This window comes from Eumetopias jubatus, unplaced genomic scaffold (assembly GCF_037043125.1).
Source record: "Eumetopias jubatus isolate StellerSeaLion01/CBP00866 unplaced genomic scaffold, mEumJub1_p1.0 scaffold_8, whole genome shotgun sequence".
NCBI classification, from domain to species: domain Eukaryota; kingdom Metazoa; phylum Chordata; class Mammalia; order Carnivora; family Otariidae; genus Eumetopias; species Eumetopias jubatus.
Window position 1 is genome coordinate 138207094 of NW_028274814.1, and position 19818 is coordinate 138226911.

At 57.2% G+C, this 19818-nt stretch overlaps 1 protein-coding gene across 1 annotated transcript in view; it reads left to right on the forward strand.

Annotated features, from left to right (window-relative positions):
* The first annotated feature begins 221 nt into the window (after positions 1–221).
* FBLN1 (fibulin 1) overlaps positions 222–19818 on the forward strand; it is an 81060-nt gene continuing 61463 nt past the window's right edge. Inside the window, exons 1-6 of the mRNA XM_088025747.1 lie at positions 222–297; positions 5215–5315; positions 13359–13410; positions 13553–13702; positions 16187–16297; positions 17126–17231. Coding sequence (XP_087881873.1) covers positions 222–297; positions 5215–5315; positions 13359–13410; positions 13553–13702; positions 16187–16297; positions 17126–17231 — 596 coding nt within the window. The remainder of the gene's footprint in view (positions 298–5214; positions 5316–13358; positions 13411–13552; positions 13703–16186; positions 16298–17125; positions 17232–19818) is intronic.

Below are 19818 nucleotides of genomic sequence, written 5' to 3' on the forward strand. Positions count from 1 at the left end.
GGGCCCCAGGCGGGGGGCGGCCCGGGAGGGAGGGCACCGCGCGCCCCGCGGCCCCGCCTCCGCCGCGCCCCCCTCCGGGGCGGGATAATTGAACCGCGCAGCTGGGGCCGAGCGTTGGCTGCGGAGGCTCGGCCGGAGCGTGGAACCCAGGAGCCGCGCCCCGCGCCCCGCGCCTTTGTCCGCCCGCCGCCCGCCGCCCGCCGCCCCCGCCCGCCGGCCCCATGGAGCGCGCCGCGCCGAGGAGGGTTCCGCTGCCGCTGCTGCTGCTCGGCGGCCTCGCGCTGCTGGCGGCCCGAGGTAGGGGCGCCCCAAGTCCACGGCCCCCGCTCTGGTGGCTCCCCTCCCAGCCCCGCACTCCTCGGGAGTCCTGGACCTGTAGGCGTAGCGGGAGTCTGGGCGCTGCGCCCCCGCGGCGGTCCTGGGGTCCTGTGCGCTGTGGCCGTGCCCTCCCCTCACCCCACCCCTGGCCCTGGTCCTAGTCACCTGGAAGACCTCGGGCACTTGTTTGAAAGAAGATTTTTCCTCCTCCCCGCCCCCACCGTCGCCCGCACCCTCCTGCTGCCCACCCTAGTGCTCACCCATCTTCCCACGGGGGCCAAGGCTGGGAGGTCAGCGAGGGAGCCCTAGCTGATGGTTGCTGAGCCCCCGGGTGCCCTGCTCTGCATCCAGAGCACCCATCTGTTCCCACTGCCCCCACCTCCTCCTCTTGGTAGGGGCTGTTGTACCCAGGTTGTTGGTGAGAAGACTGAGACTGGGGACAGTACTTTGTCCAGGAGACAAAGCCACTCATGCGTTAGGGGGTGGATTTGAAAAATCAGAAAGGAAGGGAGCGGTCTGGAGATAGATTTTTTAAGGGGATAGCCGTGTTTGGGGAAACCTCTGTCTGCCCTCCTGGGATATAGAGGGTCCCAAGACAGAGGCTCAGCCAGGCTACATACTCAGCCTGGGCCGCGGACAGGCCACTTGCACACCCACCCACCCTGTGGCAAGGGGCATGTGTCTCTCCGGGCAGACCCCTGGGTCAGAGTGCTCGGCCCAGGACTGACAGCACAGGGATGGCCCTTCTTTCTCCCGTAATTCTCAAGGCCTAACTCCTGGGTTTGAGGGGGCGGGGGGAGGGCGCACGGGGATGCATTAGGCCCCGTGGATTACAGCAGCTGCGGGTGAGCAGAGCCCTGGCCTCTGACCTCTCTGCTGACCCATGACTCATGAGTCATTAGTCAGGCCTGCCTGCCTGGAGGCTTTGTTCTTCCTGGGGCCAGGCCTAGACAAGAGCCCTGACCACCCTCAGAATCCTAGATGCTTTATCTCTGGCTTAGTTTAGTTTCTTTTCAACTCTCAGGTGACCACCCTCCTCTTTGGTCAAAAGGTCACCTGAGAGAGGTTGAGGGCAGAGGGCAGATCTCTGCGGAGGTTTCTTGGCTTGCTCACTGGCTGCAGCAGATCCTGGGCCTCTGGCTCTGTCTGGGGCGTGTGCTGGGGGGCATCTTGTGGGGGAGATGTCATGGGAGGCACAGGGCTTGGGGTTGGCAGCGAGAGCCATCCTGGTACACCCAGGGGCTCACTGGAGGCTTGTTGGAAGAGATGGTGCTGGGGCAGGAGCGGGTCAGGCAGGCAGAGGGAAGACAGGCATTCATCAGAAGGTGACCGGTGGCTGGAGTGAAAACCCGTGGGGTGGGGGGCTCTGATTGGAGACCACACAAGACTCTTGTTGGAAATGGAAAGGGCCCCAGGGCCCCCTGGGTATTTTACAGATGGGGTAACTGAGGCAGGCCCAGAGAGAAGGCATAAGTGAACTCTCCCGAGGCTGAGTACCCGCTCCTCCATCACTGTGCTGGTCAGGCTGGAGGGGCTCACATCGTCTTTATCGAGACTGACTTTTGAGTTTCCGCAAGTTTGGTGTGGTGTGGGGGGAGGGAGCTACAGCTCCCTGGTTTGTGTCTGCGGCTGCAAGCTTGGAGGCTGTCAGGTTCCCTGAGGCGGCACGGGCCCACCCCTGGAGAGCCGGGGGGTGGGGGGCGCACCAGGACACGTAATTTAGAAGTGACCCTGGGAAAGGCCACCCAGTGGTGGGCCCTTTCACTAATCTGCTGCGACAAGCTTGGCCTGGCCACAGCAGTGCAGGAGGGCGCTGACCTGCCGTGCCGGGGGACAGAGCCGAGCCGCCGTGTGTCCTGCTGGGCTTTCCTGAGAGCAGGGTGGGCGGGAGTGGAGAGTAGGAGGGCACTGGGGAGAGACGGCTGTGCTTTCTCCAAACTTTCTTGGCCTCTGGCTCCTGTGGGCAGCGTTGCCGACTGATTACAGAGCAAGTCTCTGGGAGGGAGAACAAAGACCGGAGAGGGAGAGGGCTTGGCTTGGAAGCACGTGGCCTGCAACGCTGCTGGAACTTTCCCAGGCAGGGGGCTGGGGGTGGGGGGCTGCTGGAGGGAATTGGATGCACAAAGATGAGGCTCGGGGTGCCCCGGGGTGGGGGGCAGTGCCGCGGCCCCTCCTGTGGGGCCCATGGCTTGGGGTGACACCTTCTCCTGGCTCTGCCTGAGGCCCCCCAGCTCAGGGCTCCGTTTGCCACCCCCGCTGGACTGTGGTGAGTGGGGGCAGGGGAGCAGGGACAGCATGGCTCACTCATCTTGGGGTCCCAGCGGGCTGCCACGAGCTTTTGTGGGGCGGGAAAACAACTTTGCCTGTATCCGGCTGGAAAAGCCCACAGGATGGGTTGGTGGTTTCCTCATTTGTAAAACGAAGAGAGCAGAAACCGACTTCTTAGTGTGCCTCGGGGTCTGGGGGTGGGGGGGGAGACATGGGGCCACGTCTGCCAAGGCAGCTGGATTAGTATGACCTATTATTTGTGTGGCACCCTCCCTTAGGGTAAGACGGGGTCCTTTTCCCCGAGAGTGCTCTGAAAGTCCTACTGATTTCCCCAGGAGGGCCTCAGAACCCGCAGCTGTCGAGAGCCAAAGCCGTGTTGGGAAAGGTCACGCGGAGGGGCGTCCGCTGGCCTCCCCAGGCGTCTACACACTAGATATTTGCTCCGGGCCGGATGCTGGTCTAAATCGTGGGGGGGTATGGCAGGGAAGAGGCGAGGCCGGGCCCTTCTGCCTGTGGGGCTCCCACCCCCCAGGAGAGCCAGACGAGTGGACAGGCCCTTACAAAGCAACCCCACGGCGGAGAGTCAGGGCCGTCCCCCCCAAGGGTGAAGGATACAGCCTGTAGACTGGCAGATACAGCAGGCGCTGCCGGGTTTCTGGGGAGGGTGGCTGGGAGGACAGTGCCCCAGGCAGAGGGAACAGCACAGGCAGGGGCCCAGAAGGTGGAAGAGAACGTGGACATGTCTCCTCTTCCCCCCTGTTCCTCTGAAGGCAGGGCTCTGAGCATCGGGTGCAGTGAGTGGCACAGCCTTGCAGATACAGTTTTACGAACACAGGTCTACTAGCACGCACGGTCGTCTTGCCAGGATATTTTATCCAGTAAAAGACTCTCCTTTGCAAAACATCACATTATAACAGTTTGATTCATAAACGCTTTTTCAGGCTCTGTGTGGTTCCGGTGTCCTGGTAATGACCTCACGTGTGGCCACCTAACCAAACGGGGACACCCATTCTGTCAACTTTCCTGGGATCGGAGACCCTTGAGCCTGGAGGGACCTTGGTGAGGAGGGGGTGTGGCAGGGAAGCTGATGAAGTCGCAGCGGGCAGGGCAGGACCAGAGGCTGGGTGCTGCAGACCAGCGCTCTTCCCCCTGGGGCTGCCTCCCTTAGCCCTCAGGCTGGTCCTCAGCGGGCTCTGAGTCAGGAGGGGGTCAGGTGCGTGTTGCTCCAGCTGCCTGCACATTACCAGCAGGTGGGGGCCAGCACTCAAAGGAGGTGAGGAGACTGGTCCCAGTTCTGAATGTGACCAATCCCATACTCTCTCTACTTTTCCTTAGGTACGGAATGGGAACACACTCTGCCCTAGGAAATTTTAATAATTGACATATTTTGTATGTAGTCACTAATTTAATCCTCTCAACAATTCTATGAAGAAGGGACGGTCCTTATTTTCATTTTATAGATGTATAAACGAAGGCCCTGAGCAGTTAAGTCACTTGTCTGGGACACACAGTGGTGAGTCGAGGGCCAGGACAAGGCACCCCACGCTCCTGACCGCTTGGCTGTCTTGCCTTAAACCCAATGAGGGGAAACAAAAGCAGGTTGGACAGGCCTTCAACCCCACAGACAACTGCACATGTGAGGGGGTCCTGAGGAAGAACAGGTGTTTCCCATTCATGGGGGACCACAGAACCCTTGAGGGGCTTGTGGCTGGCTTGGTAGGATCCCCAGGTGATGGCACCTGTCTTGTTTCAGCTCTGTGGACAAGCCCGTTCTGTCCCGGGGAGGCAGGGGCCGCGGTGATGGAGGGCTGTTTGCTCGGGTACCCAGCCCAGGGCCTGGCCCCGGACCTGCCTCTCCCTTGGGTGTGGCCCAAGCCAGGCCCTCCTTGCTGCCATCTGGGGGTGGGGCTTGGGAGCCCCCCAGGAGCCTACGTTGGCAGTGCTCCTCCTGCTTCAGGGGGAAGTGGTGCATGCAGGGATGGATGCCTCTGGCCATAGGACAATGGGTGAGGTCTAGAACTGTCTGCAGGGTAGAAAGTCGCCCCTTTCCTGGCACCTTTGTAAAGGAAAATGTTCTTGGCCTGGGTCCTGGGTTCCAGACACAACAGGGCGGGCCCAGCATCTGGAAAAGACAGCCCTGGAAATTGTTTAGGTCATATTCCTGCCTGATCGGCCCCCGGCCTTGCCAAGTGCTGCTGCCAGAGGGCTGTGCTGACATGGCCAGCGCCGGGAGCGGGGGCCCTGGGTTCCTGCCCACCCTGCTGCTGACTTGCTAACCTTCTTTTCTCCGTGTGGAGGGTCTGTGGTGTGTGCTGTTGCCTGCATGGCCGGCTTCAGGCCACTCAGAGGGGACACCACACAGAGGGGGTCTGGATCCTCCGGGGTCCCTACACCTCCCAGATGGTAACAAGGATATAAGAACCAAAGAGCCAGCCTTGGGGTCCGATGGGGCCCCGGACGGGTCTTGTCATGCGCACTTGAGGTGAATTTGGGAAGACATAGTTCGTCTATCAGGACATGGAAACCACAGATCAGCTGATCCAGTCTTTGTATAGGTGGGGAAACTGAGGCCCAGGAGGAGGAAGTAGTGATCCGCAGTGTCATTTATCGGCTGTTTCTCCGTTCTAGTTAGCAAACGTTTCCTGAGCCTCCCTTATGAGCCTGGCCTGGCCTCAGAGGAGCTAATCGTCGCGCTGCCAACATTTGTCAGCATGTCATCCCTGTACTCGGCAAGCGCGAGGCCCCTGGGACACGGGACAGACAAGGTCCCTGCCTCATGGAGCTTGTGTGCTGTGTGGGTCCTCCTGTGGCTCCGAATCAAATTACTGCAAACCGAGCGGCTTGATACAACAGGTCTATATTCTCACCATCCCGGAGGCCAGAAGTCCGATGGCACGGTGTCTTGCAGGGCTTGGCTCCTTGCTTAGGTTCTCGGGAAGGATCCGTCCCCACCTGGGCTCGTGGCTGCCTCTGTCTTCATGTAGCTTTTTCTTCCTCTCTGTGTCTCTTCTAAGGACCTTTGTCTTGGGATTTAGGGCTCACCCAGATGATCCAGGAGGATCTCATCTTGAGATCCCTAATTACACCTGCAAAGACCCTTATTCCAAATAAGGCCACGTTCGGGGTCAGGGCATGGATATATCCTTTTAGGGGCCACCGTTCGAGCCACTGCATATACTAATAGACGCCCTCACGAGGATGTATCGGTAGGAATCAGTGCCACAATGACCGTGACATGCCATGTTGGGGACAGCAGACAAGGGTGCCTCTCAAGTGGGTGGGGGGGGTGATACCTAGCTGAGGTGTGAGTGGCAAGGAGCCATCTGTGACCTGAGGAGAGCTTTTGGACAAATGAAGCAGCTGGCTCCAGGCCCCAGGGAGGACCGGGTGTATTGGAGGGACCGGAGGGAAGGGTGTACCTCTGGGGAAGAGTAGAGGGGAGACAGAGGGTGCTGCAGAGGGTGGCTGAGACAGGAGGGCCTTAAAAATTAGGGTGCAGACTGTGGGTTTTATCCAGAGTGCACTGGGAAGCCGCTGGAGATTTTAAGCAGAGGAGTGACTTTATTTGACTCAGGTTTCTAGAAGCCACTCTGGAGTACTGCATGGTGAATGGACTGTGGGGAGACGAGAGTAGGCAGAATAAGCCAGCATGGAGGTTTCTGCAGGGTCCAGGGCTCAAGATGCCCTGGGCGGAGTGGTAGTCAGGGGGCCACTGGGAGGGTGGATAGATCTAGGGTGTCTGGGAGCTCGAGTGGCCAGGACTTGCCCTGGGATGGGAGAGAGAAGGTGAGGGAGAAGGAATAATTCAGGCTGACCCTGTTATTGTGGTGCAAGCAGCTGGATGGATGGTGATTGCTAATGACTGAGCTGGAGAAGGCTGGATGTGGTGGGGCCGGGGGGGGGGGCAGTAGAAGAGTCCAAGTTCCTAGTGGACCCCGTAAGCTTCCTGCTGGGCATCTGGTGGAGCCTGGGGTTGGAGGCAAGATCAGGCTGCAGGCAGAAATATGGGAGTCTCAGCCCACAGGATGAGGCTGCAGGAGATGGGCTGGGGAGATGGCAACAGGGGGAGATGAGGGGCCACAGGACTGAGCCCTCCCAGGCACTTTGAGGAAGGAGAAGCTCTGGGGTAGCGGGCCCGCTCAGGGACTTCCCAGAACTCTGGCTGGTAGCTGGGACACTGCCAGGACTGGTTTTGTGATGGGAGGGACCCGTGTGTTCTGTTGCTAATGGGGTATTTTTCTTGAGCCTAAATTTTCCTTTTGGATCATGTCACCTACTGGAGTAAAAGGTACTGTAAGTTTTGCTGCCTACATATGCTTCTGATTTTGACATAAGGCTTCTCTCTGCAACCCCACTCCCGTTATTATCCCCCATTATCCACGAAGGAGGGTGTGAAGACACGAAGGCTCAGAGAGGCCAAGTAGTGTGACTGTGGGCACACGGCTGCTGAGTGGGTCCACCCGGACTGAAACCTGGAAGCATGGCTCTCAAACTGTGTTCTTTTTTTTTAGGATTTTATTTATCTATGTGTGTGAGAGAGAGGGAGCACGAGCAGGGGCAGAAGCAGAGGGAGAGGGAGAAGCAGGCCCCCCTGCTGAGCAAGGAGCCCGACGCAGGGCTCAATCCCCGGACCCGACCGACGGAGCCACCCAGGCGCCCCTCAGATTATGTTCTTAAACAGGACACTGCCCCGCCTCATGTATCCTTCTGACTGAAAAGTCTTGATTTTGCTAAGTCCGGCTTCAGCAGGAAGCCAGTTTCCTTCGGCATGTGACGTGGGGTGTGGGTGAGCTTTCGAGTCCGAGCCGGACTCAAGGCCACCTCTGTGTTTGCTCTGTGGCCTGGGGCAGCTTGCTTAATCTCTCCCTGAGCCCGTTTCCTAGAGTTGCTAGGATCCCATGAGATCATTTGTCCATTGGTTCTTTCCCAGGAATTTATTGAGTGCCTGCTCTGAGGCCGCCTGGGGCAGGGTGCAGAGCTTGTCCCAGTCCCTCGGGTGCTAAGTACACACGCAGTTAATTATTTGTGCTCGGTGCTGGGAAGTTCAGGGTGCAAAGAGACCATGGAATGTGTGTGTGTGTGTGTGTGTGTGTGTGTGTGTGTGTGTGTGTGTGTGTGTGTGTGTGTGTTGGGGGGGTTAGGGAAGACTTCTGGAAGAAAGGACCTTTGAACTGATGTGGGTGTGAATGAGCCAGTCCTAGGAAGGGAGTGGACCCAGGACCACCCAGCTCCAGCATCTAAAGGCCAGGTGCAGAGGACACATGACAGGTGGCCAGAGAGTTCAGAGGGAAACCGGGGGAGATGGGTCCCGCAGGGTGGGATGCTGTAGGGAGGAGACTGGAGATGCTGGGGAGTCTCCTGGGAGACACTTCTCCTCTCCTTCCCAGAGATGTGCCTTCTGGTCCTCGTCTCTTGCTGCCTCTGGCCAGGTGGTTCTCTGCCCCAGACCCCTGTCTCTCGTGCTGGCGGTTTGAGGCACCTGTGGCTCTTGTGTGAGCCCCGAGAGCAAACTCGGCAAACCCCACTTCCTCCTGGGGAGGTCAGCTGCCCTTACCCTTATGACCCACAAGGGGTGCGGAGGCATGGCGCACCAGACCCCAGTGACAATTGCCTGGTGTCTCCCTGCGCCATTCCCTTGAGGACCGGGTCCTACCGTTTCACCTCTGGATCCCTTGCCCCAAGCCAGAGCCTGCACATGGAAGTGTTGTAAGAGGGATTTTTTTTTTTATTTTTTTTTTTTACGATTTTATTTTTGAGTAATCTCTCCACCCAACGAGCAGCTTGAAGTCACAACCCCGAGATCAAGGATCACATGCTCTACCCACCGAGCCAGCCACAGAGGGGCTTTTTGAAGGCACAGAGGACTTAGGACAGCATGAGAGCCGTGGCCAAGGGTTTGGGCCTGGGCTGGACTCCCGATGGCTCCCCAGCTTTAGGAGGCGAGGGGCCCTGGCAGGGGTGGGCTGAGTCTTGCAGGGTTCTGTTTGGTCGCGATTTCCTGTTGGTGTCTCACTGCATTTCAGGCTTCCTGGTGATGGGTGTCCTGGATACCACGGGGGCCCCCTCCAACTTTGGCTGCAGCTTTAGCCAGTTGCTGGGGAGCAGATGAAGCATGAGCCCTGCAGGGTGGCAAGTTCAGGGAACCCACAGGACACACCAGGATCCCATTCCCATTCTGAAACACCCGAGGCTCTCTGCAGCTTTGAGCTTGTACGAGGAAACCAAGAAAATTGACTTGCTAGCTAGCTTCTGATGACACACCTACCCACCCCCCCCTCTCATTTATGCACAGAGCTTGTCAATTTTTTATTTTGCCAAATGAGAATATTAAAATATAAAGCAGAGATCCAACCACTCACCACCTCCTCTCTCACCATTTCCTATACACGCAGGGCATTTGGAAGGGCAGGGTCTCAGTAAGGGAAAGCCTTTTAAGCAGGATCAGGCTGACTTGTGGGAAACCTCCCTTGGCCATTTCCTTTCTCGTTCATTTTGTTGCAAGCCAATGGGAATTTTGTCAGACCAGTGTCCATACACACGGCGGGGTTTGGCAAGCCTTCGCTTGACTCCAGGCCAACTTCTCCACCCAGTTTACAGATGAGGAGACTGAGGCCTGGCCTTGCTCCAGGTGGAAGGACCCTCGATGGTGGAGCTGTAAGCAGACCCTGGGCCTGTCCCACCACAACATGGCACACCAAGCAACTTGGCTTGCTGCTAACCTGCTCACAGTCCAGTCAGGCATTGCCCAGAGCCCCTGTGATGATGACGGGTGGCAGGCTGACATTCTGGAAGCTTCTACCCTAAAGCAGTAGAGCCCCTCCAACTGCCAGCTGGCATCTGTAGTGTTGGAAAGAACATGTGTCTGTATCTTTACCCCTCGACGAGAATGTGCGCAGCTTTAGACCGTGAGCCTCGGTGTGGCTCCCAACACATGGCGTGCCTTTGTCCATCAAAACCACCACAACTCACAATCCGCACTGTAGTCTTTATGACCGCATAATTCACCTGGAAGAAATTTCATTTTAGCCGCTGTCTCAGGTGACAAATGGTATCCGATGCCCTTGAACCAGGCCATCTCTGTCCACCTGCTCACCAGTTACTTCTGCCAGGTGTGTCTCTTTCCCGGAGGGAGGTGGTGGGGTGTTGGCCACGTGGCGATGTGTGAGTCTTGGGGAGTGTGTGATCCCCTTCAAGAGGAATGCCCTCCCCACAGTGGTGGGGTAACTTCTGTGATGATTCCATTTTGAAGATTCTTTCTGTGGCTGGGCGCCAATTTAAGCATTTTGCCTGGACGATCACATCGATCTTCCCTGTCCTACCCAGTTACCACCCCACTTGACAGTTGGAGAAAGGGAGGCTCAGTGAGGTGGAGGCGGGTCTGGGGCCTGGGCCGTTTTAACCCACATGTCCGTCGCCTTCCCTTGGAAGGTCCACGTCCAAGGCTAACAAGATCTTGCAAGAGAGTTTATTCTTCATGTATATTTAGTGTAATGCTTTGTGGATCCAGTTCACAGTCAGATTACAGGAACCAGAGATGGAAACTGTGCTCGATTGAAGCTTCTGCTCAGAAGCAAGAGAAGTGATCTGAGAGACTGCAGACCACTTCCCTCTTAAGAGCACCTACAGCCCTGCAATGGGCATGGGTGGGTGTCCAGTGTGGGGTCACCTGAAGTAACGTCGTCGATATTGGCATGGCTCCTGGGAGTGAGGGGTAGAAGAAGCAGCGATGGCTTTGTTTGCTCCATGTTGCTGAGGGCCGTTCAGATGTGCTGGGGTCTCTGCATGGGATTTCTGTGAACCGATGTCCTTCTGGGAGGGCTTCCAGCCAGTGTGGCTGCCGGTTGGCCTGGTTGATCCGACACTGTCGACCGCAGTGAAATCCTTGGTGGAACCAGTGAGATGTGGTGTCCAGTGGGAGGTGTCACCTGTTGTACCCCCACGCCCTTCCCAGCCCCGGGGCCCAGCTGTATGTCCTGTGTCGGAGTGAAGCCACTGCCTGGGAGCCCCCTCTCTCTTTCCCTTCCACTGACAACACTGAATTCCTACTGTGTGTGGTTGGGGAAGCGATTCCAGAAGCCTGGCCTCCCTGTCACCTCCTGGGAGCCTGCCCTAGGCTCCTCCTTGGGCTTGGGAGTGAGCGCCGCCCTCTGCTTTACTTCGTTCCATAACGTTTTACCTGTTGCCTTTGAAGTCACCTAGCTTGCTTATGTAAAACACTGCAGTCACCACCAAACTGCTATGGGGGGGACGCTCTGAAATAGTTTACCAAATCAATCCTCTCTACGGTATGCGTGTTCGTGCATTAAAACATCGATTGAGAACAACAGGTGAGATCATCAGCAGAACATCTAGGCCTTTTCTGAGCAAAGAGCAGTACAAAACGGCATGCAAACACTTAGTTTTTTAAAATGTATTTTTTTAAACGTGGTGAAATATGCATAACATAAAATTAGCCATTTTAACCGTTTTTAAGTGCACCGTTCAGTGGCTGTGCAACCACCACCCCTGTCCGTCTCCAGAATGTTTTCATCTCCCGAAACTGAAGCTCTGTGTCCAGGGAACAGCTCCCTGTCTCCCCCTCCCGTAGCTCCTGGCGCCCACCATCTACTTTCCATCTCTGTGGCTTCTCTAGGGACCTGGAATCACACAGGGTTGATCCTTTTGTGACTGGCTTATTTCACTGAGCATGATGTCTTCAACAATAAAATTTTATTTTATTTTTTTTAAAGATTTTATTTATTTGAGAGAGAGAGAGAGAGTGAGAGAGAGAGAGAGCATGAGTGGGGGCGGAGGGGCAGACGGAGAAGCAGACTCCCCGCTGAGCAGGGAACCTGACGTGCGGCTGGATCTCAGGACTCCAGGATCATGACCTGAGCCCAAGGCAGACACTTAACCCTCTGAGCCACCCAGGCATCCCAACAACAAAATTTTAAACAAAACATTTTGTTCAGTATCAGGTGCTCAGCTTTTAAACAACTGTGGGGAAGTTTAAGTTAATTTTAACCCAAGGATGCATGCATAGCCATTATTCTACAGGAATGGGAGAGGGTGAGTAATGGTTTTAGTAGAACAGCAGGTTGGGGTCTCTAGCCTCTGAACACATTAGGTAGTGGTTTTCATACTCTCTGTCCAGGTTACGGCAAACATTGATAGTGACCGCACCTCCCTTGGTAAGCACCAGGGAGACAAGGTGGGGACGCCAGCCCAGGCTCCCTATCTCGCACTCTTTCCCTGGGTCACCATGCCTCCTTTCTGGCCTAATGTGATTTTCATCACCAGAGTAAAGCTTGCTCACTCCAAAGGGGATAAGTATGAAACCGGCGAAGACAGCTCCGTGCCCCTATCGAATTGGCGTGTGTCTCGGAAGAGGTGTGTCCCGGGGTGGGAATAGCATTGAGAGCCTGGTCCCGCCCCATGGAGAGGAAACGCTTGGGAAGAGCTGGGCGGCTTTTTTTGTTGTTGTTTCAGAACATAAGTTAATAACAGACCTTTTCTCGGACGAGATGCACGCATCTGTTAAAGACCGACCTACTGCAGATGGTATCTCTGTTGACATCTTGCTCCAGGACTCCAGAGAATTCTGCAGGGCGTTCCCCTCTCTCCATGAGACTCCTCCTTTCTCTGCGGCTCTGATGGGTTGGGGGCAGCTGTCTCTAAGGCCAAGCAAGTGGCAGTTCTGGAGTCCCAGACCCATGCCCCAGCATGGCCCGGGCTCTTGCGGAAATTCTAAGCAGTCCGGCTCTTCGGGGTAGTCGGCTCCAATCACATATTGTTCCTTGGGGGTCATTCCCTCCCTGTGAAGAGGCGTGTTTGCAGCAAACCCTACACTCCAAGGACAGCCTTGCAGTTCAGGCCCCTGGTTAAGATGCCTGTCGCCAATCTGTCCTGTTGAACTAACACTGAGCCTCGCTGTTTGTGCTGGGCATGGGAGGGTGCTTCAGAGTCACTGAGAGTAGAAAGATAGCATCCCTGCCCCACAGGAGTTTCTAATTCACCAGGAGGCAGACTAGACCAGCTTTGGAGGCTGTCAGAACCAAGCCCGATGCCTGGCTCTGCCGCTCACTGGCTGACCTCTCAGGCTGTGTCACCTTGAGCTAGTCCCTTAACCTCTCGGAGTTGGAATTTTCTTATGTGCAAAACGGGGAGCATCACGAACTGGCCTCTCTGGGTTCTTGTGAGAACCGAGTAAGTGCTGGTGCAGTGCCTGGCACGTAGTGAGCACTCAGTGAGGAGCACTCAGTGAGGAGCACTCACTGAGCCATGGCAGTGATGTTGGGGAGGCATGGTGCTGAGGAATATCTCGACAGAACTGGGTAGTGTCTGGAGGTGAGCAGGCGACGGTGCTGGCCAGAGAAGGACCAGAGCCTGGAGGGGCCAGAGCCCAGGCCAAGGAGCAGTGGGATGAGAAGTTGGCAGGAAAGCATCGGGGATTTTGAGTGACACCTGTGCAGAGCTGGCCACCCACTGGTTCTGGGAGGGCAAGGCCTGGTCCCGGTGGGGACGGGAACACCTTAGCGTTTATGTTCACATCACTATTGGGGGATTTAACTCCACTTGGCTTCTTCGGTTTGTAATTACGTTTGGAGTCCAGCTTCCAGACCTACAGCCACTAATGTGACGGTTTGGTTGCACGTTACTTATGGCATACGGTTTAAAGACAGTGGTGAATGAGCATGGAGCAGGAACGGGAGTAGGAAGATCCCTGGCTGCCTTTCGTGTGCCGGGCGCCCACAGGAACCCTGTGATTCGGTGGGCCGAGCCCCATTTCACAGATTGGGACATGGATCCGAGGTGCAGACAGCTTCAGGAATTTGCCCCGGGATGGTGAGCTGCAGAGCGTGGGCCAGGGGCTCAAACCTAGGCCTGCCCGATGCTGACCCCATCCTCCCCTCTGCCCTGCTGCTCTCCGGAGGAGCATGATAAACACAGGGGCTGGCGTTCTTCCTCAGGTCCCTCTGACTTGCAGCTGGGGCTCTCAGCTCGTCCCCAGGTCCGTGCCTCCGCCTTGACCAGAAACCCGTGAGCTGCGGCCAGTCAGCCCACCTCCAGCAGGCCACCCGTCGGCCACAGGTGCTGGCTCCAAACACGTCCCTGGTCACCTTGCTCCAGCTACAGGGTCGGCAGGGCTGTGTGAGCAGGGAAGCCTCTCGGGATAGCAGTCCGCTGTTTGTTTGGAGAGTCTTGAGAATGTCTTCCCTTTGATCCAGCTCCTCTCCTTCGGCTGCCTAAGCAAATGCTCAGGACTTTCGGAAAGACGGTGTATGAATAGAGATGTTCAACCCAGAGCTGTTCATCCCTTGAGAATAAAATATAGGGAGTGGCCAAGGGGCCAAGAGACAGGGAATAGGTTGGAAAAGATGCCCCTTCTACTCGACAGTGTGACGCCATGCGCCCTGCTTGGTGGCATAACCAGGGGGGTATGGGGTTGAGGGGGATAAAGATGGTGAATGAAAGAGACTCGTCACGTGTCAGGGATGCTTGTTACAATGAGGACAGTGATGCCCGGGTCTGTTCCCCACACCTCGGCCTCGTCACCGTCCGGCCCGGCCGTGGTCCCTGGGGGGCTCTCCATCGCGCATCTGATGGGGCCGTGTGGGAACGTCCCTGTGGCTCCCAGGGGGGCTGCATGCCGATCCCACCCGGCCCCGGCCCCCAGACGGCTCTGTTTTGCACGAGTTCCAGCTCCGTGGCTGCTTGGAGCATTCCAGGGACATTCCAAAACTTCTGGACTGAGGAAAGAACTTAACGTGTTATTGTCCTGCTGAGAGCAAAGTTCAAAGTGCTCAGGTTCCCCAGCGAGAATCATTTCCAAATGTTTCCACGGCTCAGGGCACAAAGTGCTCACCCCACTGAGCTGGTCGTGGGAGTCCGAGCTTCCCTCGTGCTTGCCTTTCTCAGGGGCGAAGGGAGGCTTTGGGGCTGCTGCTCATCCCCGGGGGGCTTCCGCACACCAACCCGGGGCCATGGTTCCCCGTTTCTCATGGGCCACGCACAGCAAGCAAATCTCCTTTGTTCCTTTAACACCTAATCAAGCGCCGTTTACTGAGGGCTCCCTGTGTTGCTCAGAACTTTAGAAGCTATATCCATCTGCTCAGCAACTCTGCGAAGGTACTTCGAGCCCCGTTTTACTGTCGAGGAAGCTGTGGCTCAGAGAGGTGAAGCAGCCTGCCCAGGGTCACAGAGCAAGAAAGAGCTGGAGCCGGGACTGGAGCTGTGAGCCCAGAGCTCAGGCTCTCATCAGCTCTGTAGCTGCCTTGTGCAGAGGAGCGTAAGGACAAGAGATGGGCCCAGCTCACGAGATACCTGTGGGTGGGAGGGTGAGGCCGTCAGAATATGAGGAAGCAGGGAGCTGCGCTCCACGTGCAGGCTGTGGTGTGTGAGCAGAGGGGGCCCCCGGGCCAGGCAGGCTGCAGGAGTGGGGGGCCCAGCTGGGGGGGGGGGCGGGCAGGCCGCCACTGGAGACCTGAGAGGCTGTGAGAAGCCCGAGGGCTGAGACCGCAGGCAGGAGGGCTGGGCAGGCGCAGCTGGAGCCGGGGCGGATGGGGAGCTGGGCTTGGCGGCGTGGGGGAGATCAGCCTCCCGGCTGGGTCACGCTCATCTTGGGGTGAACCGCAGGCCATGTTTTATCTCCAAGAGATAAGGTCCTCTGTTTCGTGAATGCTTTTCCTAACTTCAGGGTAAGAATGAAGGAATGAGCGAGTGGGTACGTGAATGGGAACGTTCGACGTTGTCCCATACTCTGTGGCTTCCCCTCGGGACAGTGCTCCTGCTTTTGTGCTGGGAGGCCCGTGACGCCAGGCAGGTTTATCTGAGCCCTGGCCCCACGGTGAATCTCCCGTGTTCACCAGATGACATTGTCAGGGAATGAGGAGGGGCGACAGCTGAGCTGGGGAGGGGCCGAGTGGCCAGGTGGCAGCAGACTGGGTGTCTGTCACTCTTCGCCCCGTGAGGGTGAGAACAGGTCAGGGCACATCTCTCACTGGGGGGAGCAGCTCAGAGATCCCCGGGAGCCCCAGGGAAGGGGTGGTGCTGACTTGGCTCCAGGTGACACCCCTCTTCCTCCTGGCCATGTGGAAAGGCCGGCCAAGCACGAACTGTCCCAGCGTCTTTCTGGAAGCAATTACTCTTGGTGAGCAGTGGTAGTTTCTGCCCACTGGGCGTTCAAGGGCAGCGTGTCCCACACCCCGTCTGACTGCGGAGGTGCTTGTGACAGTTGATGGCAGGTTGTCAGGGCTGGTGTTTTAGGAAGTCGTGGCCTCGTGCTAAGCCCAAGAGTGAACCTCCCTTCTGGGGCCACCTCGAGGGCCCAGCCTTGGAAGAATAATGAGCCCAGACAAAACACCCGTGGCCGATGGTGCCAAGAAATTCTGCCGAGCCCATCAGGATTTACCCCATTGGGTGCCGGAAAGCCATCAGTAAGAAAACGTGGTGTTTCTTAAAACCCAATCTTGCCACGTCCTGCCACAGTGTGGCCTTCCACCCAGACTGTGGAGGTCGTCAGGGCTAATGCTCTGGCCACGTGAGTCCCCTGTGCTGGGGGCACCTCCATACGCAGCTGCTCCTTCCTCGGGGCACACTGGGGCCCTCTCCTTCCCCCCAGGCATGGGGCTCATGCGGGCAGCCGTTTGGGTTGAGGCTGAGAGAGCCAGGCTGGGGACTGGAGGGCCATTGTCCAGCTGTGAGGGCGTGTGCAGCTGGCTGCTTGACCCACGTGAGCCCTTCTGCTGTCCTCTTTGTGGGCGAGGACGCGGTCTTGCGCAGATCGAGGGCAGGAACTGTTGGCCGCTATATGATGAGGACTGACGCCTCGCTAACAAGGAGCTTGGAGAAATTACAGCAGAGAACACAGCTGTAGCTCCCAGAAGCTGGTCTAGAAACGTGGGCTCTTGTCACCGAGGGGGCTTGTGGCGGTGTGGCCTCCGTTTCCATTCTGTCCCCCGAGTCTCGCTTCTGCTGCACCTCCTCCCTGGTGCACGCTCCCAGCTAGCCCGACGGATCTCTCCTCGGGGGGAGCCTTCTTGGATTGTCCCAGTGTCTGGTGTCAGCCCTGCTGGGAACCTCCGGGTTGCCCCTATTTCTGACCCTCTTGAGAGTCAGGTTGGTGGTGCCTGAACCCCCTCGCCGTCGGGCTGGATGGCAGCTGGCTCACGCCTTGTTCCTGCCGTAGCTGCGCTCCCAACCTGTCTGGGCAGGGTCCCCGTCTGAGTTTCTGGCACGTGGCTGGAGCAGGGAATCAGCCTGGGTGAGCATGGATCCCGGGGGCTGAGCTGCAGCCCCATAAGAACTGGATTCGGAAGGTAGTAGTTCAGACATCAGGCCTTTCTAGAAAGGAGCGGGTGTGCGTTCCAGCCCAGGACCCGGTGGGTTTTCCACTCACGTTTGTGGAGTGACTCACGGATGTGTGCAGGCCCGTTCAGACCGGCCTGACTTGTAGTGGGGGCCCGAGGAACTGGGAGGGGGGCTGCATGTCAGAGGGCACCTCCCGTGGGCCCGGGGGGAGTCGCTCCTTGACCAGGCACCCTGCTCTCTCCCTGCACAGTGGCCGCGGACACCCTCATGGAGGCTTGCTGTGCGGACGGACATAGCATGGCCACACAGCACAGGGACTGCTCGCTGCCTTATGCCTCGGAATCCAAGGAATGCAGGTACATGTGCCAATGGCCACTGTGCTACCAGAATGGTGTTCCTTTAGCAGAACACCGGGGAAGAAGGAACAGCATGAGCCAGGACCCCTGGCAGAGCCTGGCGCACAGGCCCACGTCCACCCAGGCCGTGGGAGGCGTGGTGGCTCACCCCTGCCTCCTCCTTCTGCGCTCCCACGTCCCCGTACGGGACTGAGCTCACCCTTCCCGGGCCGCCCTGGGATGCCCGGGGCATCTCTCCCCTTCCCCGGGCTGCAGAGCAGGGAGACCCGGGTTTGCTGTTCTCTCTGCCGCTCCTGGGCACTGTGGCCACGTCAGGCTCCTCCTGACAAAAAGGGGTCTGTTGTGGGGTTGGATGCGATCACGTGACCGGCGAGGCGAAGTGTGGACTGCCTTCAGACCCCGAGAACGCAGACAGGCCAGTCCGGAGCAGAGCTCCCCCAGATGGCTGTTCCCCCTTATGCAGTAGCCGACACCTGGATCTGCTGTTCTTCCCTTAAATCAACCCCAGGTCCTTCAAAGTTTTGGGAGGATACACGCTTAGAGAAAATGATGAAGACCTGTAATGTTGATCGTCACTGTAAAAGTAATAGTAAAAATAGTAGCAAGTCTGTGGGAAACACGTCCTCTGTGCCGTGCACTGTGGCACGTGACTCCATTTTACTGTTATTAATCCCGGTTCACAGATGAGGAACCTGAGCTTTCCCCCGTGCACACAGCTGGTAGGGGACGGCGTTCGGATGTGAACCCAGATCAGCTTGCCTAAGAGAGCAAATGTCGCGGAGGCGGCATTCCCTCCCTTAGCGGCCCCTGGTCTGCTCTGCCTCCCGTCCGGGTCTAAGCCGAGCCACACTCGGGCTGTGGGCAGCTGGGCGGAGAGCGGCCACGGAAAGAATGTGCAGGGAAGGCTCGCTCGCCTCGTTCTGGACTTTTGCATTTATGTTGGCAGCAAGCATCGCGTGCAGTCTGCCAACGCGGCTGGGCGATGTAAATCTCGATTTAGGAAATTCTTGAAAAGTCAAGAGCATTATAGACCCAACAAAGGAAAAGAAAACAGGAGCTTGGCTGTTGGAATTGACTGGGAGGCCCCGCAGTCAGGATTTGCGGGGCATCTGAGGAGTGAGAGCCAAGAGTTTGGCTCCCGAGCGTGGCTCAGGCCTAGAAACGTCAGAGGGGCCGGAGCCAAGCTGGGTGGTCAGCACCGAATGTTCTGTTTGCAGACTGTGTCCACGACAAGTAGCCTGGCCGGGAGAAGCTGGATGGACCGGGGCTGGATTTCTGGCTGTGTGACCTGAGCCAGCTCAGAGCCTCAGTTTCCCCAAGTGGAAAAGGAGGATTATGATGACATCCCTTCAGGGTTGAGAAAAATGACAGAGGGGAGGGAAAAAGCCAGCACCACAGAGCCAGACAGTGTGAATGTCAGAGTCTGCCCAGGCTGCCATCACAAACACCACAGACCGGGGCTTGAAGAACAGAGGTTTATGGTCTCCCGGCTCCGGAGGCCAGAAGTCCAGCATCACGGTGTGGGCTGGGCTGGCTCCTCCCGAGGCCCCTGTCCTGGGCGTGCAGACGGCTGTCCTCAACCCGTGTCCTCACATGGTCGTCCCTCTGTGCGTCTTACCCTGACCCCCTCTTCTTATAAAGACCCCAGTTGTAATGGATTAGCGCCCACCCCAATGACTATTTAACTTTAGTTACCTCTTTAAAGACCCTCTCTCCAAATATAGTCACATTTGAGGTACGAGGGGTGAGGATGTCAACATAGAATTTTGCGGGGGGGGAGACACAGCTCAACCTGTAACAGGGAGCCACTATGATCAATCCTTCTTGAAATCAAAGACTTTCAAAGTGAGGCATCAGCCAGCCAAACCTCTCAACGTGCAGATGGAGGGGCTCGGGTCAGAGAGACCTGGAGGCCGCTGGGCCCTACTTTTGAATTTGGATTTCAGTCATTACTAAATTTGTTAGTGACTTCTACCCATCAAAGTCTCTAAGTTCCGGAGTTATCTGTAATCCCCAGTTGGGCCCCAGATTACGTAGAAAATACACCTTCTTAGCATACAAAAGGCTTTTGTTTATGACCTGCATTTTGGTCAAGGGTAAATCTCGAACAGGCCTCAAGAGATATCCTGAAACGTCAGGAATATCATCTGAACGGCTGAGCAGGAATTTCTTCTCTCTGTGGGAAAGGTGGCTGCAAGTCCGGGCTCCCCCTGACCCCCCCACGTGTTGCTGGTGGAGCTCACTTCATCGCAGGGGCCTGCGGAAATTCTGGTTGGGGGGGTGCACATTTCCACATGACAGTGTCCTCAAAACATGTCATTGGACTCCCAGGACACCGCCTACGGGCCACTGATTGGCAGTGACCAAACTTCTGTTTCACGGAGGCCCCAGGAGGCTAGTTGGCTCGTCCTGGGGAACTCACGGGCCGGGCTGCGTGTGTGTCCAGGGCCTCTTGGTGAATAGTCAGCCATCGAGCTCGCTGGCTCTAACTGTGTCACGGTCTGCCACCCCCGCCAGACCTCCCCTGCATATTTTCCCCTTTGCTCAGTTAACATTGGGGTTTGAACCCCACCTCGTCTGCAGAGAC